Source organism: Gopherus flavomarginatus, chromosome 8 (genome assembly GCF_025201925.1).
Source record: "Gopherus flavomarginatus isolate rGopFla2 chromosome 8, rGopFla2.mat.asm, whole genome shotgun sequence".
NCBI classification, from domain to species: domain Eukaryota; kingdom Metazoa; phylum Chordata; order Testudines; family Testudinidae; genus Gopherus; species Gopherus flavomarginatus.
The window spans coordinates 107,430,872-107,457,821 of NC_066624.1; the positions used below are offsets into that span (position 1 = coordinate 107,430,872).

Below are 26,950 nucleotides of genomic sequence, written 5' to 3' on the forward strand. Positions count from 1 at the left end.
TTGGCCCCAGGGTTTTACTGCAGGATAGGACAGAAAAGGGGAGGAAGTGGTGAGATTCGTGTTCCTAATAGGACTCTGGGTAAAGTAAAAAGCATTCTAACTTTTTCAGCTCTGCTCACTGTAGAAGCCTCTTTGCACAGAGATTCAGGATAGAACTATTTCCCCTGGCTGTGTAGAAGGTGCTATCCATGTTTATGAAGCTTGGTGGTTTGTGTTGCTCACAGTCGTGTGTCTGATGAGAAGTTTACCAGAGAATAACCTTTGAGATATAGCATCTGTGTCCTGTAGAAAGATTCATAATGCATGGTTTGTGCTGCTTTTAGGTTAGAGAGACTATGGCAGGAAGAACTGAAAGAAACAGGACCTGAGGATGCTTCTCTCCGGAGGGTTGTATGGATCTTCTGCCGCACCAGACTCATAATTTCCATAGTGTGTCTGATGATCACACAGCTTGCCGGCTTCAGTGGACCAGTAAGTAATATCCATCCTTTTTTTAACAACCGCAGATGGCTCCATCCCACAGCCAGCTCTAACATGTTAAGGTTTCATTTCAGGGTCACTGACACAGTATGATTAGTTAGAAATAATATTGCTCCTTACAGTTTGCTGGGAGAAGATGATGTTTCCAGAATGAAGCAGCAATCCAAAATAGCTTTCATACAGCTGGTGGATCATTTGCTGAATGGTGGGGCCAGGTTTCTGGAGAGGTAGTGGGTTTAGGTGTCCTGAAAGAAAAACAAACTTCGCTTTTCCCTCTGGTTTTGAGTGTAGCTTAAAGTTCCTCCTTAACTGGTGTGATCACATTGCACTAAATTCTTACCTAAAGTTTTTTGCTTTTAGATAGGTAATTTATTTTGGAAGTAAAATTCAAACCGGCAAGATATCACTTTGTAGAGCATTGGCATTAATAGTACAGTCTGCAAAAAATGAAACTGAGTGGTGGTGTTAGATCGTTATTTAAAAACCAAAGGAAATGGGGCTAAGGAGAAGTCTGCAAACTTAGTTATCGATGCTACAAGGATTGATCAGGTGGGTTACGTTTAGAAGCATTAGAATATGGAATTGCCGCTAAGAATTGTTGCTGCTTGAACTAGTTAGTAATGAAAATTCAACATATGGGATTTGACATTCACACCATTTTCTTGTCACCTGTTTGTTGCACATGTTGTGCAGATTTACAGTTGCGATCTTGACTAAATTTATTCTCTACAAATTTCCCTTGAGGAGTAGGAGCAGTATTACTGCTTGTAGTACATGTTTCAGTGTGCTGTTAAGATGGAGATTCGTTACTTGGGTAAGTACAACAGGGTTGTGTTGTTAGGTTAAGAAGTCTTCTAAAAATGTTTTTTCTTGCTTTTTGAACCTTTTAAAAGTTTGCTTTGTTTCTTATAATAAGAATAACAATAATTGTTTTCTTGGTATTGTTTCACAGTAATAATAGCTTAATGGTAATAGCTTGTGGTAATCATGAAACACTTGGACAACCTGTTGGGTGCACTGTTAATTACCAAAATGTTGAAGTATTAAGGTTTTAACAGAACCAGGTTCCCCCAAGAAGAGCTTCTGTCATTGTTTCACTACAGGGCCCAGTAGCTGCTCTTATCTTTAGCAGAGAACTTACAGCAGGGTTGTCCCTAATTTCTTTAGAATAATTGTATCTATTTGTCAGAGCCAAACTGCTGAATGGGAGGAAACTTCAATAGTCTGGGGTTTCAGGTTCCAATTCATGCTCAATTTGGATACATTAAAGTTATCCTTCGAACATTTGCCTATATCCAGTCAAAACTGGACTGCCTTCTGAATGAGCAAAGTGCCTTTTTGGATTTCATCACTTGGAATGAAAGATGAGTCTTTACCACCCTCCCCACAGTGATACACCTGTGCTGTCTCCTCTGAAGTATCAGTGCTTTCTTGTACTGATACACCTTTTCAGTCACATTGAAATGAGAAGGGAGGTCTGAAAAAGCACTTAGCTTGTCCACATGTATTGATGAAAATTACCAAAATGGAGTTAAACGTTTTCCCAAACTTTAAAATTCTGAATTGAACTTCCCTGACATTGGAATGCTAGTGGAAATGGCGTAGTGGTGGTCTCACTAATAAGCATTGTGATGGTTATAACTGAGAGGGGTGCTTATTGGATTTCATATCGGGGCTTTTTGCTATCCTTCAGGAGTCTTGCACATCTGGCACAATTTCTAACCTTGTAGCCTGTTCAGAGACAGCTTATTGTCCTGTGTCAGAATACCTTCTAATAACCATCAGAATGCACTAGTGCAGGTGAGATGCTTCTCATCTCCAGTTGATACAGTTACTACCATTTAACCAGCTGCTACACCTTTTATGTTCAGATGGAGGGGAGGGGCAAAGAATATTTCTAATTTACTAAACAAAATCAGTTTAACTCCAGGCCTGAACAATTTGTATGTTTGCTCAGAACTAGCCTTCCTGTTTGGGAGATGGGGAAACTTGCTATCTTAGTGGAGTACAGCTTGACCGTTCAGACAGTTATTGGAGGGGGGAGTGGTAAGCTGTTTGAGGTAAGTTTCCCACTCTTCTAGTTCCGCACCAGTTGCAGCTTGCTTTGTGCTGTCAGATACTGGATGTGGGTGGGGAATCTTTCTCTGTAGTGGAACCAATGACAGAGGCTGTTCTTTAGAATTTTCAGGATGGCTGTATTCTGCGATCAGAATGAGACAGTCAAGCTGGTCAGAATCCAACGCCAAGAGGAAAGGTAAGGTAATGTTTATTCAATGGGAATGCTTAAGACAGCCGAGCAGCTAATACCAATTACTATGGTAATAATCGCAGGAGTCCCTTTTCCCATTTAGTTTAAATTAAAATTTTAAGGCTTTAACTCCAGTTTTGTAAAGAACTTTGGATTTTTTTCATTAAACTTCTTCAAATGGAATGTTTTGAAATGTAAATGCTAAATATTGTGACTTCTTTTTCCTCTTTCAAATTCTTTAATCTGCTGTTTCCTCTCTTTTTTTTCTTTTGAAATGTTTTTTTTTTTTTTGGTTCGGTATAATGTAAGCCTTGTCTTTTATCTCATCACGGGAGATGCTGATTCTATAGAACAGTGCTGAAAAATTGCACTTAAAAGGTTTTGGGAGGAAAGAGACCCCAGGAAACATCTGCTATCTTTACACACCTTCCTTTGGAGACTTTCAGCAGTGCTGTGGGGTGTGAGAAAATGCATGCTGTGCTGCGATCATGCTGAGTTACAGCTCGTGAGGAAAAGGGGGGCTTTTGACTCCCACTACTCAGTGACTCAGTTGTGTGTGTTGGATTGAAAACAGGAAAAGAAGCCAATCTTCTCATTAGTAACTGCAAACCAACTGTATACAGTTGTGGCCAAAACAGTTGATGTAAAGCTAAATGTAAGTGAGGAAAAAGCTGGAATACAGTAGTTCTGTGAATGTGAGCTCCTCACATTTGATCAGGGACTAGTGTGTAAATTTCTCAATGGGCCATTCCAGAACCTGATGGACATCTGGCTTTAATTCGCACTTCGAAAGTGAATAAGCAAAACTATATACAGCATGTTTCCTTGGTTCTGGGATACAGAATCAGCCACTTCAGGACAAATGCATTCAGCCTCCATTTTTATCTGTTGTTCGGTGCTGGGCTGTAGCTGCTGTTACCTTTGCTGAAGTAGTGCCTTTTTGTTTTTCTTCCTTGCTCACGCTATGCAGAACTCTTATTTGCAAAACCTGTTTTAGCCAAGAGGACTTCAACAGACTGTGAAAGGCTTTCCAAATCATTTCTTTGATCTCACATTTTTGGCATTTTGTTGTGTTGTGGGCAAAGGTAATTCTCAGCTCTGTATTAAAGTACCAACGTCTAACCGTATAAACACCAACGTCTTTAAGGATCTTTGTTGAAAAGCCTTCTTTAGGGAATCTCCATTTGTTAGCTGTGAGGCCTTACTGTAGCATACCTCTTAAACCAAATTTCAGAATCCATGCACCCTCAGGAGCCTGCCTGACTAGCACCTCAAGTTTCACTCCCTCTCGGACTTTGTGAACATATATCAGGTTCTGTTTTTGTATCTTTAATTTTGTGTGTGTAGTTTTAACTTAGTTTGTGTCAGAGGCTAGACTGTTAGATACTAGCCTTTTATAATTCTCTTGTATGTTCAGATTGTATGTTTATGCGATGCTCTTCCTGTTGTACAGTGTTTGTGAAATGTTACCCATTTTAACATGGCACTTAATTGTTTTTAAATAAAAGACTGTTATTTCGCAGTTGATAGTATTTAATATTGCTGATGAATGTGATTTATATGATATACTATGCCGTTGACTAACACACAACTGGAGGTGGGAGTCGTGGTTCTTGGGGCTGTCCTGTCTTTCGGCAGGTGATGATTGAAATATGATTCCTGAGGTAAACTATTTTTGTTTTTGGAGGGGGGAGGCGGGTGGTGGGGCAAAGCATTTTTTTTAATAGTCTGGTTATCACTTACCTGTGTTTTCTGCATGTTCTTTTCTTTACTATTAAACTGCTGATGTTTATTTTCAGGAATGTTTTGCAAATGTCCTTCTCACTCTTCCCCAGTACAACTGTAGGTACATTGTTCCTTTTTATCAAATAAGCACGTTTGACGCAAACAAAAAAGGTCTTAATATCACATAAAGGAATGTGTCTTAATGTGTTCAAATGTATAAATACAGACTATTTTAAAAAACATTTTCGGTATGATAAAGCATTGCTTTCAGCTAACTGACAGATTTATGTTAAGTTAGAAGACACAAAGAATAAGAAGTTTTTGTTGCAAGGAATGAGGTTCCAAATTTAAATCCCCCCTTCCTGCTAAATTTGACTCTCTGCTTTGCTCTCAGCAGGGCTTTGTGTAACAGTACTGTGTGTTTTGACAATTTTTATTTCTAGAAAGAAGATTCCATGTAATACAAATTGCTCATTGAAAAACAAAGTAGCCCACTCATTTCTAACTTAACATAAGTTGTTGCATGGTGCCTCTGGTACATTGGGGTGTTCATGCGAGTTTGCATTTCTTCCTGTAGGCGTTCGTTGTGAAACACCTTTTGGAATACACACAGCAAAGTGAGTCCAACCTGCAGTACAGCTTGTTGTTGGTTTTTGGCATCCTAATGACGGAAATAGTGCGCTCTTGGTCCCTGGCTCTCACCTGGGCTTTAAATTACCGCACTGGGGTCAGACTGCGGGGAGCTATCCTGACAATGGCGTTCAAGAAAATTCTCCAGCTGAAGAATATCAAGGACAAGTCTCTAGGGGAGGTGAGCTACAATAGCCTGTTGGAAATCACCATACAGAAAAGGATACATGTTAATTACCTCCTTCTGAGGATAACACTTATGTTGTTTGTATTTTTCAGCTTGTAAACGTATGTTCCACTGATGGGCAGAGAATGTTTGAGGCTGCAGCAGTTGGCAGTTTGTTGGCTGGCGGCCCAATCGTTGCCATCCTAGGCATGGTTTATAATGTAATTATTCTAGGACCAACAGGCTTCTTGGGATCTGCTGTCTTTATCCTCTTCTACCCGGCAATGGTGAGTAAGCGGCATTCAAAATAGGTGGAAGTATTCTTCAAATGTGCTTCACACTTCGCTCCAGGAATACAAGTGTCTGTGTACTGAACAGAAGATGTTGACAGATACTGGATTAAGTCCCTTAAGAGTCCTGCATGTAATCTAAAAGACATTGAAAAGTAAATGTTCAGAGGCAAGAAACTCAGATGGTAAAGGGAATTAGAAATAACAATAGAAGTGACTGATGGAAATCAATGTTGGTGAGATGGAAAATGGGCAACTTAAATCATGAAGTGATACACTTCTGGGCTGGATTATTGTAATTCACTGGGTTTGGTATTGAAGGTGAAAAATGCAGGGCCTCCAGCTTGTTCAGAAAATGGTGGCTTACCTCAGCAGCAGGCTGGGAAGCCAAGAGCACACCACTTCTGTGCTCCACATCCTCTTTTGGCTTCCGGATCACTTCTGGTTAAACTTCAAGCCTATGGTTCCGATCTTTAATTACATGAGCCGGTCAAGACCCAGTTACATCAGAGACAGTCTCTCCGTCCATGAACCGTGAAGGCATTTCCATTCATCTGTGACAACAGAGCTGACATAGGACTCTGTGCTGCATCTGGAGGCGGAAGTGTTATTAGCCAAGGGAAACTATCTGTGGAAAGAGCTACCAGGCAACTAGACTGAGCCAAAATCTGTTTGCCTGTAGACCACACTGCAAAACTGCTGTAATTTTCCCATTATAATCAAAATGTATTTTTTTTGAAAAAGCTACTATGAATGAAGAGCAGAGTCCTGTGAGGTCTCCTATGGTCTAATTTATCTACTCAACAATAAGGCAATAGTGTTGAGTGCAATAGGCAAAAAATTGGATTGTGACAGAAGGGGTGGATTTTAATAGCCTTGACCAATTATTTTCACTATTAGTCTCTCTCCTAGCCACCACTTTTTTGTAGCTGAGAGGGATTAAAAAAGGAGTAAGGATGCTTAAGATGGGGCAAACAGTTGAAAACTGTTTATTGAGCTGTTTTTTTTTTCTTCTGGGTTTTAAGAAAGAGAAGGGATAAATGTCACTGACTCTTGACAGAGTGAGAAATATCTATGAGGACATGGATACCATCTTGTCTTAGACCTGATTAGTAAAAGTGCGAATATATTGTTTTACCACCCTTATACAGTAGTTTTGCTGTAAGATTTAGTGCAGTAAAGACATTGCCCTTGCATGTGCAAGGCCCATCTCTTTCTTGGGCTTAGGAGAATGAGTTGCGGGATAAAGGATGTGGATATGTTGAGTACCTTGTATTCTTCTGGCGTGAGGGTTAGTTTTAGTTGAGGTTAGTCTGTATTTTTACTGGAGGGATTTTAAAGTAGTCTCGTTCTGTTAAATATTAGTAAAAGCACCGAGAGCCTTTTGGAAATCTGAATAAAACTAACCCAGTTGAGAATAAAACAATAGAGAGCCCAATGTTCTATTTTGGAGCAGGCTGGAAGTTGTTCCCTGGTTATATGTGCGGTTCTTATTCCCTGCAGAAAAGAGTGTGATGCTCTGAAGGGGCATTTCCAGCTCATCACTTTGGCCAGGAGGGTATCAGGTTGTCCTGTCGTTGACGTCCATTTATCGGTCTACTTGCTTTCTTCTATAGTTAGTGGAATTAGATGCATTTGTCATTTCTGAGTTGCTGCTAAGATGTATGGTGCCTCTTCTTGTTTCAGATGTTTGTATCACGGCTCACAGCTTATTTCAGAAGAAAATGTGTGGCGGCGACCGATGAGCGTGTGCAGAAGATGAATGAAGTTCTTAACTATATTAAATATATTAAAATGTATGCTTGGGTCAAAGCATTCTCTCAGAATGTTCAAAGTGAGTGCAGACACTCTGTAAACACATCTCCCTTTAGAAAACACACCACCCAGCTACATCCTGCTGGATCCTCCTAGCTCAATTCTGTAGATGCTCCTGTGTGTGTGGTATGCTAGATCACCCATCCCCCGGACATCCTGCTGTGCTTATTTACAATGGGCTGGCATGGCAATCTCTGTTCCAAAGTCTCACCTTTTTAGTACAGTGCTGTTTATGGCTTCCCTCTAACTTTTGGGCATAATGAGCTTTATTAACATTGGGCTGGCTTCTACTGGGAGTACTAATCTTGACTGACCTAGTACGAATTGGTCAGTTTTTAAATGTAATAAGAGTGATCAGAATGCCAGCCTTACTGAGTTATACATACACTTATGGTTCTACCCTCTGTAAAGGTAGCTCTTTCTAGACATGAGAAATGCTGAAGCAGAAGAGGGTAGTTCTCACTCGTGTTTCCAATGCATTAGTTGTGCCTGCTGTATTTGTATCTGTCTGAATTGCGCCTCAGATGTGGTGGTGGTTTTTGTATTTCTAGAAATCCGAGAGGAAGAACGTAAAATCTTAGAACGTGCAGGCTACTTCCAGAGCATCACTGTGGGAGTGGCTCCAATTGTTGTGGTTATTGCCAGTGTGGTGACGTTCTCTGTCCATATGATCCTTGGCTATGATCTCACAGCAGCTCAGGTAATTGACTGGCTCAGCACAGAGTTGGGAATGTTACTTTACAATATCACTCCTGCAGTAGCTTTTCTTGGTTAAACTGTTGTAACCCTAAGTGAGTGCAGTTCAAAATACTCCAGTTCTGTGAGAGTCTTCTTTATTTTGGGGCTTGGCTCACAGAAGTGAGTATTTGATGGCACGAAGTAGAGGCAGGTGTTATGCAATCTTCCCCTGCGCAGGTTGGCCAATACTATTAAATCCTGGCCTCCCAAGAGCAGGGGCTCAGGGCTAGATTTTCATCTGGGAAGAAGACCCTGTATCCTTGTTTGAGGGCATGATTTGCACCTGTGTTCTCTGGGTGGAAACAGGCGTCTGCAAAAAGGAGACTGGGACACTAGCAGTTTTTGCTGAAGTTGTGCAGCTGGACCAATTTATCTTCCCTTGTGACCTAAGGTAGAATTTGAACCCAGGTCTCTAGAAGTGAAAGGCTAAAGCCATAACCTGCAGCACCCTCTGGGTCTTCTGTTTATACCACTTCCAGTGGAACTATGAACACCTGGGATATATCTCTCTGTTAGTCTATTCCAGGGATCGGCAACTTTTCAGAAGTGCTGGGCTGAGTCTTCATTTATTCACTCTGATTTAAGGTTCCACGTGCTGGTAATACATTTTAACGTTTTTAGAAGGTCTCTTTCTATAAGGCTATAATATATAACTAAACGGTTGTTGTTGTATGTAAAGTAAATAAGGTTTTTAAAATGCTTAAGAAGCTTCATTTAAAATTAAATTAAAACTTAGAGCCCCCCCAGACCGGTGGCCAGGACCTGGGCAGTGTGAGTGCCACTGAAAATTGGCTCATGTGCCACCTTCGGCACTCGTACCATAGGTTGCCAACCCCTGGTCTATTCTAAAACTCTGATGGGGAGGACCCTGCCTTTTCATGTATCAGGTTAGACCAGTGGCTCTCAAACTTTTTTCACTGATGACCCCTTTCACATAGCAAGCCTCTGAGTGCGACCCCGCCTTATAAATTAAAAACACTTTTTTATATATTTAACACCACTATAAATGCTGGAGGCAAAGCGGGATTTGAGATGAAGATTGACAGCTCGCAATCCCCAGTTTGAGAACCCCTAGGTTAGAATATGTTGTATTTAAATAGCTCTTCTTGAATTGCAGACCTTTCCTTCTCAAGTGAAATGGTCTTGAATTGCTCCTGTTTATGGAACTTAATCCTTAGTGGTTTGGAATTGTTAATGGGTACTGCTGCCAAAAGCTTTTTGTTTTGTTTGTCTGTCCTGTGTTTAGGCTTTCACAGTGGTCACAGTCTTCAATTCAATGACATTTGCTCTAAAAGTAACACCTTTCTCCGTGAAGTCTCTATCCGAGGCATCAGTGTCTGTTGACAGATATAAGGTGAGTGGTCTTTTGGCCATATAATTTTATCCTTAAGTGTGGAGCATATCTTACAATACATGAATGCAGTTGACTATGCTAAGGAACCATTTTAATGCCAAGGCTATTTTGGAGCAGGCTGGAAGTTGTTCTCTGTTTTATGTCCAGTTCTTATTCCCTGCAGAAAAGATATAAAATCTCATACTCAGGGCTTAAGCCAATCTCAAACTATTGAGGGTTAAGATGATAACTTCCAGGGGACTAGGCTGTCTTGCATCTGATGACTGCAGGATTTCTTGCACCTTCCTGTGAAGCACTGGTGCTAGACACTGTTGGAGACAGGATACTGGACTAGATGAACCATACGTCTTATCTAGTACAGCAATTCCTACACTGTCTTTTAAGAGCAGTCTCATAGAGGAGAATGCACTGTATCTAGAACTCAATGGTATATTTCCTCAGTGAAATCCAGCATGTGTTACATTTGTACTTGTGCAGACTGATGTTCCAAGAAATGGGGATAAATTTTTATATGTATCCAAAAAAGGTTTGTGGTATTGGAATTCTACACCATTAAGGCATCTGAAGAGTAATCTGTGTCCAAGGTGTAAGTCTTTAGTGAGCGTATGAGTCTTTGTCACTATGATCATTTTTGGATTTTACTCTCTTGGTTTTTAAATGATTTAAAGTCCTTTGATAATTTCTTTCTCTGCTCTTTGAACACCAGAGATTGGGCCTAAGCTAGGATTGTTATCTGGACCTATATACCTGAAGTTCAGGTGTCTTGATCTGGAATGCTGATTCTGATCCATCTGAACATTAACGTAAATTTAGATGACATTGAAATGGGAGAATTCCTAGTCTATGGGTATATAATAGACCTTCTCTAATCCCCAGTTTGAATCAGGCCACTGGTCTGTCCGATCAGCTATCCTGTTACCAGCAATAGCCAGTATAGCAAGTGCTTCAGAGAAAAGTGGGAGAAAGCCCATAATGGAGAATAAAGGAATGTTTCATCCTAAGCTCTGGCAATTATTGGTGGCTCTATTGCCCTCCTGTCCCATGATATATGTAGCCCAAAATTGCACTGTTTTTTCAGCCGTACGGCGCCACCAATCCGTGTCTAATTTGCTTAGGTGGTTGTTCTAAACCTGTGTTAGTGGAGGTTTGCAGCTGCAGAGCAGAGAAAGTCATGGATGCTAGAAATGTGTGTGGAGGGGGAACAGAATAGGAGAGAGCAGTGACTTTCACTTTCCTCACATGCAAAGTACATGTAGTTGTCAGTGACTAAGCCTTAGGCTCTCTACTCTTGCTTTAACACTAACTGCCAGAAAGAAAACGCCTAACCCAAGGTGGTGGTTGCTTAGATAGATGTATATTCATGTGGCACAAAGAATTTTGGGGATAAAATGTAACATTGCACTCTGTCTAAACTAAATCTAAGGCAGCAAACGTACAGTTCGGATCACAGAAACACTCCTCAGTCCCTGGGAGCAGACACACTTGTGTGTGCTCTCTCCCAGTGCAAACTCCCTGGACAAGTCAGTGATCTGTTTTGTCTCTTAGATAGTTATATAGTTCTAGGCTTTTAACATCTCGCTGACGTTTCCAAACATGACCCTGTATCCCAAAGTCTGCATCCATGTAATGTCAGTTAGATGGACTTCATGTAATAAGTGGCATGAAAGAAGCCTGTGCCCATGTACAACCAGGCAGTGCAATCTACAGTGGAATACTTGGGAAATCCAAAGGCTTGTGAGGCACCTTCTTCGTTTGATCCTCATTTTGAATTGCCCTAAAATCAGACTTTCTTAAATTAAAAAACACTGAAGGCAATGTCTTCGTGATGAGGGGAAGGAGTGAGGTCATATCACTCAAGTTCTTTGAGGCTCCTACTGTCACCTGTGCAGAGGGTAATGGGCTGGCTGCAGTGGCCGATAATGTTACAAATAGAAATGTAGCCGACTGCTTGGCTCTCTAATATGTCTGAGGCTTTCTTGCAGATGCATGATTCAGAGGGGTGATTCACGAGTACTAGAGTGAGTCATGTTGGTAGTTTAAAATGTTTGTGATTGAAAAGAGCCTGTTCAGTTCAAAATGCAGGTTGTCTAATTGAAAGCTGTTTTATCATATGGGTTTGGTAACTGAACTGTGGGAAAATCTCTACAGAATCGATAACTGTGGTCTTAAGTAGTGATGGATGTGGTGGAAAACTGTACAGTGGACTTAATGTGTTAATTGTTACAGCTGCTCATTCCCAGGACTTCACAAATGGGCTAACTTTGTCTCAGATGACTTTTTCCAGCAGAAATTATACCTCTTCTGCACGTGGGTGCAACAAGCCACCCCATCCCTTCTAGTTATGGGAAAAGTCTGTAAGGAGTTGGTGTGCTAGGCACGTGAGCACCTCTCCTTCATTTTCATGCCCTCTGCTATTATGCCTTATATTTGGAAATACAAGGCAAGCAACTGCAAACTTCTTTAAAAGTGCTAACCTCCCCTCCCACTCCACCCCACAGCATACAAATCAATGTCCAAAATATAATAATTCTGTGAAAGTCTTACTGTATCTAAGAGCTTCCACTGCATTCAGGAATGCCCAGGCCTCTTAGCAGGCCTGGAGTAAATTTACACTAATGAGCTACCTTTTGCTCTTCAGCTTCCTCCCACTGTATAGCCTGATGTGTTTTGCTGCGTGAGTGTGCCATAGGCTTGTCCCCCAGTCTTGACCAGATGTCTCATCTTTACACCTCTCTCACAACTCCTATCAGAGTTTGTTTCTAATGGAAGAGGTTCATATGGTAAAGAAAAAACCAGCCAGTCCTCACATCGCGATAGAGGTGAAAAATGCTACCTTGGCGTGGGAGAACTCCCATGCCAGTGTCCAGAGCTCACCAAAGCTGACCCCTAAAATGAAAAGAGACAAGAAGGTCACCAAAGGCAAGAAGGAGAAAATGAAGCTACAGCATGAGGGACCGCAAGCGGTGCTGGCTGAGCAGAAGGGCCATCTTCTAGTGGACAGTGATGACCATCCTAGCCCTGAGGAAGAGAACAAAAACATCCATCTAGTTAACTTTCGGCTTCAGAGGACTCTTTACAATATCGACCTGGAGATTGAAAAGGTGAGGAGGAAAAACTATAGCATATCCCAAGAGCCCTCCTGGCCTGGCATTCCTGTGGAAAGGGCAGTCTTCATTCGTATTAAGTGGAGCAGATCACTGCTGCCATCTCTCTCTAATATGCATGTGTAGCCCGTGATGACTGTAAATACCAGTATGTAATGCCCCATATTGATCCAAGCAGCTGTGCCACTTTTCTCAGCCTGGATCATTGCAAACTGGTACCATTAGTTGCAGAACTCTGGGCTCTATCACCCTTGTCATCGGCTCAGTGAAGGTTTTGTTTGTTTTCAGCATGGTATCTGTCACGAGCAAGCCATTAAGTACACAGAGATCTTAACATGGCAGCAAGGGTCTGCAGCACAGAGCTTATTACTACAGATGTGTGTAACTTAGCAGATATTCAGTTAAACTGAGGAGCTTGTGCAGGTGCATTTGAAATGATCAAGTGCTATGGTTTAACACAGCAGAGGTGTTTCACTGCAGGATGTTTAGTCCTCTATTGTACTTCCGTAGAAGGATACAGAGGGACTTGCAGATGTTAGAAGCACCTGTAGTTTCCGCTTCAAGATGGATGAAAGTACAGTAAATGTGGAACAAAAACATCAAGTAATCCAGAGCATATTTAATAAAAATGTTTTTGTACATCCGACTACCAAATTACTTGTAGAAAAACTCAGAAAATCTCTTGGGCTACGTCTAGACTACCCGCCGTATCGGCGGGTTAAAATCGATTGCTCGGGGATCGATATAACGCATCTCATCTAGACGCGATATATCGATTCCCTGAGCGTGCTTATATCGATTCCGGAACTCCTCCAACCCCAACGGAGTTGCGGAATCGACAGGGGGAGCCACGGACATCGATCCCGCGCAGTGAGGACGGGTGAGTAATCCGATCTTAGATATTCGACTTCAGCTACGTTATTCACGTAGCTGAAGTTGCGTATCTAAGATCGATTTCCCCCCGTAGTGTAGACCAGCCCTTGGATAGTCAGATGGTGTATTTTAAACCCTATGACTTAAGCAATATGGCCACATAGTCTTCGGAGTTTTCAGGAACCTTGAAAGAAGACTAAATTGGTGTTCGATAGCATAAAGCTACATTATTGGAAGAGCAGGAAAGACATATACAAGAGTCCAGCAGTGTTCTTATCCAGTACTAGCAGCTGACAATTTTATTTTTAAACTGATGCTCACTTTATTTTTTTGGTTCTTTTGTAGTCAGAATAATTCTGATCAATTCATTGGGCATTTAATGTGGTATCAGAAGGACTTTCCCTGTTAAGTACCATTCAGCACTGTTATTAAACTGTTGACTAGGACTCATAGACTACTGGAAGCTTAGAGATTGTGGTTAGAGATAGAAAAGACTTCTTGGATCCCATCCCTTCTGTGTATTTGGGAGCCAAGGCAAGATTGCTCCCTACTGCCTATTTCCAAGTGTGTTGTCCATTCTGTTAAAAGTTCCAAGTGATACGCTTCCAGCTCTTCCCTGAGAGGCTGTTCCTAAACCAGATCCATCTCACAATCAGGAAGGTATCTACCTGATAGCCTAAATCTCTCTCTTATTTCCATTATTCCTGATTATATCCTTATGTACTGCACCGAAGAGCTATCTTCGCTCTTTAGTGTTAAACCCTTAACATGTCTTAGGCTGTTATCTTTCCTCTCCTCCCACTTAGCTGTCTCCTAGCCAAACTATACAAAGTTAATCTTTCCTCATAAGTCAGTCCCTTCACCCCTTTGGTTATTTTGGGACTGATCCAAAGCCAATTGAAGTTAATAAAAGACTCCCTTTGGCTGAGGTACCACTTCAGTGTTCTGTCCAATCAGGCAATATCTTTCTGGTATTGGGGTGCCCAGAGCTGAATTCAGCATTTAAAGTTTGGTTGCGTCAGAGCCGTATGGAAAGGAATCGGTCACTTGTCTTTACACAGAAGAAAGCTTAGTGGCTCAGCGGGTTAGTGAATCTGCCTTTCACCTGTCATGTTCACTCACAGTTTTGGTTGCTAATTGTTTTGTTAGAATGAGCGATTGACCAAGTCTAGCCTGTCTCCCATTTGATATACTCCATTTCCATTAGCTTCAGTGTTAACCCCCCTTTCTCTGTTTGAGATACTGCAGATAGTCTAGGGGGAGTGATTAATGTGTTACCATAACTTACATTTTTTCTGTTTTAGGGGAAACTTGTTGGGATTTGTGGCAGTGTGGGGAGTGGAAAAACTTCACTTATTTCAGCCATTTTAGGACAGGTGAGAATTTATATTTTTATGGGTTCTCCCTTTTTCTCTTCTCTGCCAGCAACTGTATTTGTTTAATTGATCTCACTCCATATGATGATGTAATTAATCTGACCTATAATTCAGATCATACACTGATCAAATAGATCACATTTAGGATACAAATAGTCTTAAAATGACAATAATCCATTAGATGAATGCTTTCTGGACTGTGGAACAGATTTTCATAAGAACTCTGTACCCAGCAGCTACTTCTACTTTCCTTGGGAATTGTTAGTGCTGAGCAGCTCTGAAGATCTAGCTGCTTCATTTAGGTTTAGCTGAGGCCTGAGCTCTTGTGACAGTCTATCCATGTATGTCCAATATTTGAAATTCAAGCTTTTGAGAAGTTCAGAATAAACCTGCAGTATTTTGTGTGGGACCTTCTGAAAAACAAGCACATGAACACACTGGATTTTTGAATTACATTCTGTGCTGGTTCTGCTTCCTATGGAGACTGCCAGTGGGGTCTGTCTTGTTTTGTATAGGGGGATTCCACACACTCCCCTGAAATAGCATAATTTTAAGACCTTCTGTCTTGTCTTCTAGATGACCCTGCTGGAGGGTAGCATTGCAGTGAATGGAAATTTTGCTTACGTGGCCCAGCAAGCCTGGATTCTCAATGCTACACTTAGAGACAACATCCTTTTCGGAAAGGAGTTTGATGAAGAAAGGTTTGTCAAGTAGAACTTTCGCTGAGTCTGAAAGCTTAGGGATTCTCGGGCCAGCATCAGGAAAGCTGATGGTAGATAGTCTTATACCTCCCTGCCTAAGTCACCTGCACCAGAAGGGAAGTTCCATGTGGCAGATGGTAGTTGGTGTTTCTGGACCCATCCTCTCTAAGATGGCAGCTTTAACTCTCACTAGACCACTGAAGTCTGCTGGTAGCTGCCGCTGTGGTGAGGCACAGGCTTGGTGCACTCTGTGGCTTCCTTAGCTATACCCTCCTCCTACCCAATGCAACATCTGTTCATGCTGCCCTGGTCTCCTATGTGGCCCTCCCCACATGCAAACTTTCCACCCCAGGGATCTCTACCAGAGTCTGTGCTGACATAGCTTCTCAAGTGAATTTGGCTTCTGTTCACTGTGCTTCTCACAGTGCATCTGAAATTGGTCCCGAAGTTCTATCTGCAGTTTACTGGTGAGGCAGATCAGTAGTTAATTGCTCAAAGCTACAAGATTGTCTGGTGTTCGCGTGGGAATAAAAATAATGCTCCATTAGCAGGGTAAGTGCTAGTGCTCATTGCTTGTCTTATCCATGTTCTTTAGATACAACACTGTACTGAATGGCTGCTGTCTGAGACCTGACCTAGCCATCCTACCTAATGGGGACCTGACGGAGGTAAAAATCCTGGTTCTGATAAAACAGAGTGGAATGGATGGAGTGAAGTGTAAGCCTGACATGCTGTGGTGGGTTAGGGAGGGCATCAGTCTGATGTGCTTATAAACTGATGGGCAAAATCCTCTTCTTGTAGATCCTGGACTGTATGGAAACTGATCACTCCATGTTTTTTAACTCTGTAATGTGGGAATTTTTCATTGCACTGGGAATTAGTTTCCTTAAGAGAGACCTTTTAAAACTTATATTAAAAATAATTAATAAAAAACATAGTATCTTCTGGCTGTTTAATAGGAATGTTTCAAGCATGTTAGCATTAGGGGTATTCACTGTAAGTTTCATTTTACAATGAATAAGTTGCCCACATTTTAATGTGGCCCATTCTAATTCTCGCTGTTTCTCCGTTAACTCTATTAGTTACACCAGGGATGAATGTGGCCTCAGGTCTTGTGTTAAATGTTGCAAAAAGAAACTGAATAACTTTACATATATTATACAGATTGGTGAACGAGGTGCTAACCTGAGTGGAGGCCAACGTCAGAGAATCAGTCTTGCCCGAGCCCTGTATAGTGACAAGAGTATTTACATCCTTGATGATCCTCTTAGTGCCTTAGATGCACATGTAGGAAACCATATTTTTAACAGTGCAATAAGGAAGCATCTGAAGTCAAAAACTGTCCTGTTCATCACCCATCAGCTTCAGGTACAGTATCCCTTACACTTCCTTTCTTGGATCTTTTCTAATCGTTCAGATAGACTGCTTCTTGGTTAGTCACTTTTGCCTCCTACTGTAGATTCCCATGCTCTGGTCTGTTACAACATGACATTTCCATCAGGCTGTATAGTTCAAGGGCTTGTTTGCACTGCAACTTTCTTGCTCAGGGATGTGAAACCCCCCCCCCCCACCCCCCCAGAGCACTGCAAGTTTCAGGGCTGTAAAGTGCCAGTGTAGACAGTGAATCACTGGGAGCGATTCCCCTTGTGGAAGTTGTTTTTTTTTATGCAGCGACTACGCAAGCTATGTTAAAGCGCTGCCGCAGCAGCACTTTAGCGCTGCCAGTGAAGACGTGCCCTAAGTTTTATTTGTTTGTGTGGTATATAGAGAGTATTGGCAGTGATGTAAATAGCCGATGCCAGGGCTCTCTGGTAGGTGGCTAATAGGAGCTGGGAATGCTTGGCTGAAGATGGGTCTGCTGGAGGAGTGACCCAGTCGAAAGCAGTTTTTCTACGAAACTGAAGTGCGTAAAGCCTGTTTATCATTTTAGAATACATGGGATTTGATGTCAGTGAATCCAGCCTAGTGTTGTAAATAAGTGTACTCGGAGACTGGGGTCTTGTCACCTGTTCTGCTCAGAAAACTCATTGTAACTGGTATATCAGATTTTGTAGTGTTCAAAGCCACCTGACTGCATCTCCCCAGCATTCTGCAGAAAGCCTCTGTTCAGTCACGCAAGCTGCGTTTTGTATGTACTGTAGAAGTAATGACAGTGCTCTAATCAGTGCAGGGTTCTTAAATAATCAGGTGCGCGCTGAGGAAGACTACTGACTTATACTTCCTGAAGGCTGTTTACTGAGAAGATTCATGTGTGTTTTTTCTGACCATCTGAGATAACTGAAGCCATGTTCTCACCCTCATTGTCTCCAGTACCTTGTTGACTGTGATGAAGTAATCGTTATGAAAGAGGGCTGTATCACTGAAAGAGGAAGCCATGAGGGACTGATGAACTTAAATGGTGACTATGCGGTGATTTTTAATAGCCTGCAGCTGGGAGAGGCACCACACATTGAGGTACTCCACTCCATTTTTTAAAGTATTTTGGCAGATGCCTGTACTTAGATTTCAGATGAACCAAGTGACTTAGTCACTTGAAAGAAGTCTGGAAAATGACTTGGTATGTTGATATGGCAGTTTGAATCTCCTGCAGGCTGTTTTCTATTGGATTGGTGCTTTGTAATAATTAGTCTCATGGTCCCTGTTTCAGAGATGACATCTCTTAGGCAGTCCTGCCCCTGAACTAGTTTATCAAATACGGAGAAAAGGTATCAGTTTACGCTATGGTGCTCCGAGGAGGATGCATATCCCCTTCTTTAATGTGCATCTCATTTTTAGATGGTATCTTCCCAAGTTATCTCAGCTCCAATCTAGCTCTTGGGTTATATATTCCTTCCTGGTTTCTTACCCATTTTTCTAGATTGAGATGACTGAGACGCAGCAGAAGTAACATTACTTGTCCAAAAGTCCTACTCAGCAGAATGCTGGAATTTAACTCCAGACGTGTCGTCTTCTGATTGAAACTGGCCAAAACCAAATGCTACTGGTGCCTGCTAAGGAGAAATTGCTATAAATGCAACTGGGATTTGTGTACTGCACTTCAGTCAGCTGGTCATCCCTTAATGCAATTACAGAAAATGCTTCAAGCAGGAACCTTTCAATGGGAGATTTTGTCTCTACAGTAGCAAAGAGTCCTGTGGCACCTTATAGACTAACAGACGTATTGGAGCATGAGCTTTCGTGGGTGAATGCATCTGAGGAAGTGGGTATTCACCCATGAAAGCTCATGCTCCAATATGTCTGTTAGTCTATAAGGTGCCACAAGACTCTTAGTATGGATCTGTAAAAGCAGCAAACACGGCTACCCTCTGATACTTGTCTCTACGGTGTTAACAGTTTCAGCCATTTAACTTTCTCACCTTCCTCCTCACAGTAATTTCCTCAACAGCCATGCCTGGGAGGTAGCAGTGTTCTTGCTTTTTATTGGAAAGAGTTTTCAGAATTTTGTTCTGAATGTTTAACAGAAATCAGTGCCCTTATCGTAATTGAATTAGATTAGGAAAATAACCTGGTGTGTTTATCAGGAGATAAGAGGCCTGTCGCTTCATGGATTGAATACATGCTCCACCCAAGACATTCTGGTGAGATGGGATTGTGATGTGGCTGGAGATGGGTTTAGTGATAGGAGGTGCTTGACTGATTGGAATTTCTGCTTGGCAGTGCTGATGGAGAGGCAGAGGAATGTAATCAGTTACCTGGCATGGCCTTTTCTCAGTGCTGTGAAGATTGTGGTGCTGTCATTTTTAAATTAAAGCAATCCTGGTTGATATGAGATTCTCCAACCGGCTTACTTGGCTGGCCTCCATTTCCTCTCCATAAGCACTAGCGCATGGAGTGGGCAGTGGATTTGTAGTCCATATGGAATTGGAAGAAAGGGCTCAACAGAGATAGATATTTTCTCTGATTTGATGTGTGAGAGGCCTCTTTTTAGCATAAAGCCTGGGAAGATGGTCCTGAAGACATATAAGGGTTGCAGTGGGGTTAACCTGAAAATTGAAATGTACAATCTGGGAACAGAATGTAACTTCCTTCTTTGGGAGAATGACCCAGGTTTAGAACAGTAACTCTGTATATGCTCCTCAGAGGTTGTGCATTCAGTGTCTGGGGATGGAAGGCTCTCGCTTTGCTCTGTAGTGACTGCTTAGGCTGTCTTGGGAGCAACGCTGTATCTGGAAGAGACTCTCAGTTCCTATGTACCTTCTTGAAGGGAGCTTGGGGAGGTTTCTGAGAGCGATATCTTGATTAGACCGAAGAGACTCTTTAAAGCAGGGATCACATCCTCCCATGTGCATGGGCAGCACCTAGCACAGTGGGACCCTCATCCTGATTTGGGGGCCTTTGGACATTATCACAGTACAAACAGATAACAGCACAGGACAATAGGAGGGGAGAACTTATTCTGTCTGTGGTTAGCAGTCAGTCCTAGATGAAATCATGTAGAAAGGTGATGGACAAGCATTCCTTCCAGGGAGTGTCCTGTCTGGATATGTACGCTAAGCTACTGGAAACCCTTGTCCTCCTTAGAATGCACTTTCTAAAAATAATTGTGAGTATTTGTGGTTCTGAACTCAATATCGGTCTGAAAAAATGGATGACTCTAGTACAGTGATTCTCAACCCCCAGCCCACAGGCTGCTTGCGGCCCAGTCAGGACACAAGTGTAGCCCATGTGACATCCTCAGAGCCGTGTGTGTATATATATGTGTATATGTATGTGTGTGTATATAGTGTGGATGCGCCCTACATAACACAGAGAAAGCTGCAGATACAGCCTACAGTGGTAAATAGGTTGAGAACAACTGCCTTAGTATGTTTCAGTGTAGCTTGTTTTCTACAGATCAATGTAAAGAAGAACACAAGCAGTTCATTAAAAAAGCCCCAGGATAAAAACATCAAAGCAGGGTCTGTGAAGAAGGAGAAAGTGGTGAAGAAGGAGGAAGGTAACTGTGGAATCAAATTTCTGACTTTAATCATGGCATACATTGGTGACCCTGAAATGTTCTCTTTCTGAAGCTCAGAAGTTCTGAAAGCTGCCTTACATCTTGGTCACTCAGCTTGCCGCTAGCACATAGTACAAGCATTGGGTGAACAGCAACCATCCATTAGAAATACGAGGTGGTCTGTTCAGCACTATTCCAGTTGAAATAAGTTGGCCTGGTAAGATGTAATCAGCAGGTGGCATGTTGCTGGCCCTATTTCCCGTACTTCTCTTCCCTGCTATTGCAAGAGGAATGTTTGTATTTACCTAATGGCAGGCTGAATTCTGGGGAGGAAGCAGCATCTGTGCATAAAGAATGGAAAGGTCTTTTTTGTTAACAATAAACTGGTGGGGATCAAAAGATGCTGATTTTGGCAGCAGTCTCATGTTGTTGGAACCCTCACATACTCTCCAGGCTGTTCATGACTCTGCCATTGAAATGTCTTCTGTGACTTTCTTTTGTTGCTTGAATCTTTTGAGTTCTGTGTGCAAAGTAACAACTGGACTTTCAGAACTACTCTGTACACCAGTGGTCCCCAAACTTTTTCTGTTGTGCCCCCTTACCCATAATGGAATCTGTCCACGCCCCTCTGGAAGCTGGGGCCAGGAGCAGCAGCCGGGGCTGGGAGCTGAGGCTGAGTCCATTGCTGGGAGCAGAGCTGTGGCTAGGGGCCAGGTCTAGAGCGGAGCCACAGCTGGGAGCTGCGGCAGAGCTGAGGCCAGAGTGAGACTGGGTGGTGCTTCCTCCCCACCCCTCATGGGGACTGGCCCCGGCCCTGCTGCACCTCCCTCCAAACGTTCCTCTGCAACCGCCTAGGAGGGCACGCACCATAGTTTGGGGACCACTGCTGTACAGTGAGTGCCCCTCCTATGGGGCTATGGTGATACTAGCCCCTTATATGTTAAGGAAACAACTTTTTAAAGTTTTATGAAGCAATTCTTCTCCCCTCACCCTTTTTTCACCCCATTGTATTTCCTAGGCCAACTGATGCAGCTGGAAGAGAAGGGCAAAGGCTCTGTGCCCTGGTCTGTTTATGGCACCTATATCCAGGCAGCTGGAGGCCCCTTTGCATTCCTGATCATCATGGCACTCTTTGTGCTGAATGTGGGCAGCATGGCATTCAGCAACTGGTGGCTGAGTTACTGGATCAAGCAAGGCAGCGGGGTAAGAGGAATTGAAACATCTAACTTCCTAATAGGTGGGTGGGATTGCCTTCATAGGTTTGCTTGGGGTAGTTTAGGACAAACCTAACTGTACTTCGTAAAGGAAGATCATTAGGAGGGCTCTCCCGGAGATGATCTCATCTGAAAGAAGCTCGTCCCCGAGCCTGACATAAATCTACGGGGGGAGGGGGGGAAGAGGCAACAGCTCATGCAATCTGATTTTGGCCCCTTCTTCCTTGGCTCTGTCAGTGTAAGAAAGGAAGCAGAGCAGTGCAGGGAGGGCCACGTCAGAGTATTCAAGCAACAGGTGCAGTAGCTAATTTTGTAGCTCACTTTGCTGTCACTGTGACCTGGACATCTAGTGGGACAACACTTTTATATTGTCAAAGGAGGTGACTGTTAAGTAAAATGGCTATTAAGAAGAGGTTGGGAGCTGGGGATGACAACCTAGGATGGTGCAGCATTTTTCTCAGTGGAGGGGCTTAGGTTGAGTATGGATAAATTTAAAGATCTGAAGGCCATTTATGACAAGAGAAGAACTTTATTGAGTGAAATAGCCTGGCCAGTGTGTGTGTGTTAGCAAAAAGCCCTGTTGGTGAAACTTGGCTGACTTTTAAAGAGGTGGTGGAGAGGTGGCTGGTGTGAATTATGTACAGTTCATCCCTGGTATAGTGGTAATCTTCAGTGGAGTTCCAGCCTGGATGTCCAAACAAATGGGAACAAATGACCAGTTGTTCTAAACTAGTTGCAAGAAAAAACCCTGCACTTTTCTTTTTTTAATAAGCAACTGAAGGAAGATAAAGGATGTATTCAAATGACAAGGCGCAATGAAGCACAACTAGCTGGGGTTGTTAAAGTAAACAATGAGGTGCTGAACTACGATGGAGGACAGAAAAATGAGAGGATCGTAAATAAACAGGAGAAATCCTGAGACAATAAATATCTGAATAATATTAACAATAAAAAAAGCAAACTTCTGTGGAAAAAAATTATTGGCTAAATAATACTAATGGCTAATTACTTTAAATTGGACAATGTACTGCATTATATTTTAAAATTAGCCTTTTGCACATACCAAAAAGACCCCGAAACAACCCCCCCCACTATTTAAATCAAAATAAACAACCGACCAAAACTAACATAAACCCTTTTTTCCCTTGCCCATATTTCCATTCCAGTCCAATTAAAACTCAATCAAATACGTACACTCTAAAAATTCAGAACATAGGTAAAGCTGTTTTTCTGGGGGAAGGGATCATTCTTCCTGTTACTGTTGTGCACCTCCGTGAGCCAGAGTCTTTGTTCAGTAACAAAAGCAGTTTGGCTCTTAACTAAACGAACTGGCAATTAGCACAGAATAAACAAAGCACTGCCAAATGGAGGTGGAGAACAACTGTGCGTGCGTGTGTGTTGCATGCTGTCCCTTTAGCCCGAGCACTTAGCAGCCTGAGTGCTTGTTCAGTATTGCAATGGCCGCAGCTCCCACTCCTGAGCCACCAGCCCAGATAGGTTCCCAGTCCCCTACTCCAGCTCGGCAGCGATCCACTCGGGCATGGCCACCTTGGGCATGGAAGCGGGTGAGCTCCTCAAGTGCCCCACCTGCCATGGATCAGGTTCCCAAAGAAGGGGCAACTGTCACGGTGGGGGCTGTGTGCTCAGCTCTGGGGAGGGGTGGTTATGGCCCCCACAAGCCTCTCTCCCCCTGCAGCGCTGCCTCTTACAGAGTGATAAGAATGCTTTGCTACTGAGGGACAATAACTTTGTATTTGAAGAGCGTATTAACAGCCCACTCCTGATGCATGTGCCTGTGTAGTAATGACTTAAAATAGGAGCCAGAAATTATTGAGCAAGTATCCTGCAAAGATGAAGGTCAGTAAAGCATCAAGTCCCATATGTGAACGAGGTGAGATTAGGGCTTATATAATCAAATCATTGACAATTATTTTTAGGGAGTCTTTGATACTGCACAAGTACCCGGGAGCTGAAAAACAATAACTGTTGTCCCAATGTGATTAGTTTGCTAAATGAAATGTGGGTCTAAAAGTAAAATTCAGAGTGGTTGGGAATTTGTATGTATAACAAGTATTCAGCATTATAACAGTTAATTCAAACAAGGAGATTTGGAAGGAATAAAAACCTCATGCTTCAGGGTTTAAGACAGTCTCTTAACTGCTAGAGATTAGGGTGAGACCTTCAAGGGGTGGGTGTGGGGCATAGATTATTCCATATTTCCCTATTGTAGGGTTCTTGCTCCTTTTTTGGAAGAATCTGTTTGCTGTTCAGTGTTGAAGACAGGATACTGGACTACCTGAATTAAGTATCTCTGAATTTTTCAGAAAGTACCTAGACAAAATTTCACATGAAACCTTAAATACCCCAAATACAGCTAGAGAGATTAATTCAGGAGACTAAAGAACTAATGCAAAAGAGGGTTGGAATTAGTGTGTGTATTTCATGGAAGTTTGAAGAGTGGTATTTATTTTAATCAGTATGCTCTAGTATTGTATTAATGTCTGAGGTAAGGCTATAGCATATCAAGTCGCTTCATTTACTGAAGGTAATAAAATGGGGGGATGGAGCTACAAATTGAAATGCCACGTGCCTAAACATACACTGGTGCACTTGGTTAGAAATAACACCCAAGAAACCTATAGTTAAATGCCACTGAATTAGTTAAGAGTAGAGAGAAAGATCTGGGTGTATTGATAGACCTAATTCGTAGATTAAATACTCAGTCCAGAGTGCAGCTGTAGTAATCATTAAAGGGACACTGGCTTAAATCAAGAGGGGTGGATCATCTTGTGTTCACACAGTGCCTTGCATAATGGAGCACTGATCCTGACGGCCACGGCTGGAATGGGTTTGTAGCTGAGGTGGGTACATAGGCAGACGGTGGCAATGTAACTGAGTCAGTGAAAAGAATCTTGGCTTTCTACTTGAGCTTCCCTTTTGGGGTGGGTGTGAGAGGATTTGGATTTCTCTGCCACTCCAGATTGGCCAGGGTTTTTTCCATTCAAATTAAAAAAAAAAAAATAAAAAAAGCAAGAGATAGGAGACAGTTAGCATATTGCCCCAGGCACAGTGAGCCTCTGGCTTGTTCTTGTTTTATACAACCATGTAACTGGGATCTTGACTTTCACCCAGAACACCACCGTGATGTTGGGAAATGAAACTGCTGTGAGCATCAGTATGAAAGATAACCCTCACATGCGCTACTATGCCGGCATCTATGCGCTCTCTATGGGAGTCATGTTGATTGTGAAAGCTGTTCGTGGGGTTGTCTTTGTCAAGGTATGCACCAAGGCCAGTTGTGGTTTTTTCCCCCCGTCTTTCTCCATGGCTGGGGCCGCTGGCATTCTGATTCTCTCCTCTTGGTATTATTGTGAGGAGGCTGCCTTCAGCTCCCAAGAAAGACTTCCTGAAATTGGGCCAGCCCAAGCATGAGTTGGGTTGACTGCAACCTTCCATCACCTGGGACTCCTACCGCCTTCACTGTTAAAACCTCTTTTGGCTCATTATCTTCCTTCCACCGCATAGCAGCACAGACTATGTAGCTGCCTTCAAGACTGCAAGAGCAGAGATTTGCTTTTGGGTCATGACTGATGCGAGGTTCGGCCCCTTGGTCACAGTAAGCCAGTTCAGTTGTTTGGCGGTGGGCGTGATGTAAATGACAGCATAGCCAGACATCCCTACACAACCCCAGTAACCTTTGCTGTGTTACCAGGGAACGCTTAGAGCCTCCTCCAGGCTCCATGATGAGCTCTTCCGACGGATTCTTCGCAGCCCCATGAAGTTCTTTGACACTACACCCACTGGGCGGATTCTCAACAGGTTCTCCAAAGATATGGATGAAGGTATGTCCCTCTCTGTCTGCCGTAACACAGCACAGTCAACTCACTTGTGTATGCCAATCGCTGGATGCAGACATGAAGATAACACAAAAGTGTCGCTGTAGACATTACAAGCCTTTGGTGCACATGGCATATTTGAAATAGACAAATCAGTAATTGGGGCTATAGGCTGTCTCCTATGAATGGAAAGCCTCAAATCAGACCAGTCCAAAAAGAAATATAGCAAACCAATTTCATACCTAAATCCAATGCATATGAGCTCCCACCAGGCAGTGCTGGGGTACTGCTGGTAACTAGGCCACAGGATTACTAGGATGAAATTGATTTTATTGCATGGTTTTCTGGATATGTGGTCATCCCCAAAATAAAATTAATATTCACTTCTCTGTGCACTAGAAGCTCTTAAATTGTTCGGGAAGGAAGGAGACTGGCAGGATTTGAAGGCTCAGCCATGCCCTATGCAGTAAGGTTGGTCCTGGGGACTCCAGTCCAGTCCTGATGCTCGTGGTTGCTACCAGACCTGCCACCCTATTGTTCCCATCCAGACCTTCTTGATAACTTGTCATAAAAAAAAAGGCAAGAGCAAAGAGCATAATGGCCAGTGCGGTAGCAGTGACCTTACTAGTGTGGTGGGAGAGGGAGGAGCAATCACAAAGATCACTAGCATTGTAGAAGACAAAAACACTCATTAAAGAGCAAGGCTTTATACCTAAATAAGTCTTGGAAACCAGAATCCCTGGAACTGGTGTGATGTTGTAGAAGCTGGACTAAATTGCTTTATTTAGGTTATTTGGCTCCCTGTTCCCAAGACCTCCCTCTTTTTCTCACCATCTTTTCCAGTTGATGTCCGTTTGCCATTTCAAGCTGAAATGTTCATTCAGAATGTCATCCTGGTGTTCTTCTGTGCCGGTGTGATTGCTGGGGTCTTCCCATGGTTTCTGGTGGCAGTGGGGCCCCTCACCGTCCTCTTCACAATCCTGCATGTTGTGTCTAGGTAAGCTCACCAGTTGCTTTAATGGATCAGAGCCTCTCTATCTTAAATTAATTGGGCAATGTGTTCTTCAGGCTGGTGTAGTACAGCATGGATGGTTGTGTGCATCCCTCAAAGCTGCTCCTTTCTCTCTTCCAGAGTCTTTATTCGTGAGCTGAAGCGCCAGGACAACATCACGCAGTCTCCATTTCTGTCTCATATTACGTCTAGTATACAGGGTCTCTCCACAATCCACGCCTACAACAAAAGGCAGGAATTTCTGCACAGGTCAGTACAGCACTCAGCCTGGAATTCGTTTAGCATGGGATAGGACTGGCATGAACCAGTGTTTCAGATCCTGAAACACTGGCAGCTGATCTTGTGAGTCTCTCAAAACCATCTTCTGTTCATTATATTTCCTTGGCTACACAGAGCTGTAACTACAGATCAGATGCTAATATCTGTTTTAATCAACAGGTCTCGTTAAATCC

At 42.7% G+C, this 26,950-nt stretch overlaps 1 protein-coding gene across 8 annotated transcripts in view; it reads left to right on the forward strand.

Moving 5' to 3' along the window:
• ABCC5 (ATP binding cassette subfamily C member 5) overlaps positions 1 to 26,950 on the forward strand; it is a 79,788-nt gene that overhangs the window by 33,372 nt on the left and 19,466 nt on the right. For 6 of the 8 annotated variants that reach the window (XM_050963762.1, XM_050963764.1, XM_050963763.1 and 3 more), the window contains 18 exons: positions 324 to 471; positions 5,031 to 5,264; positions 5,363 to 5,536; positions 7,226 to 7,373; positions 7,906 to 8,054; positions 9,339 to 9,446; positions 12,197 to 12,547; positions 14,728 to 14,799; positions 15,376 to 15,500; positions 16,096 to 16,168; positions 16,665 to 16,868; positions 17,811 to 17,954; positions 20,334 to 20,436; positions 21,455 to 21,639; positions 24,783 to 24,929; positions 25,363 to 25,492; positions 26,330 to 26,483; positions 26,619 to 26,747. In XM_050963762.1, the coding sequence (XP_050819719.1) occupies positions 324 to 471; positions 5,031 to 5,264; positions 5,363 to 5,536; positions 7,226 to 7,373; positions 7,906 to 8,054; positions 9,339 to 9,446; positions 12,197 to 12,547; positions 14,728 to 14,799; positions 15,376 to 15,500; positions 16,096 to 16,168; positions 16,665 to 16,868; positions 17,811 to 17,954; positions 20,334 to 20,436; positions 21,455 to 21,639; positions 24,783 to 24,929; positions 25,363 to 25,492; positions 26,330 to 26,483; positions 26,619 to 26,747 (2,778 nt within the window). Of the gene's footprint in view, positions 1 to 323; positions 472 to 576; positions 4,575 to 5,030; positions 5,265 to 5,362; positions 5,537 to 7,225; positions 7,374 to 7,905; positions 8,055 to 9,338; positions 9,447 to 12,196; positions 12,548 to 14,727; positions 14,800 to 15,375; positions 15,501 to 16,095; positions 16,169 to 16,664; positions 16,869 to 17,810; positions 17,955 to 20,333; positions 20,437 to 21,454; positions 21,640 to 24,782; positions 24,930 to 25,362; positions 25,493 to 26,329; positions 26,484 to 26,618; positions 26,748 to 26,950 lie in introns of those variants that run through there. The other 2 variants (XM_050963769.1, XM_050963767.1) reach the window with 2 other exon arrangements.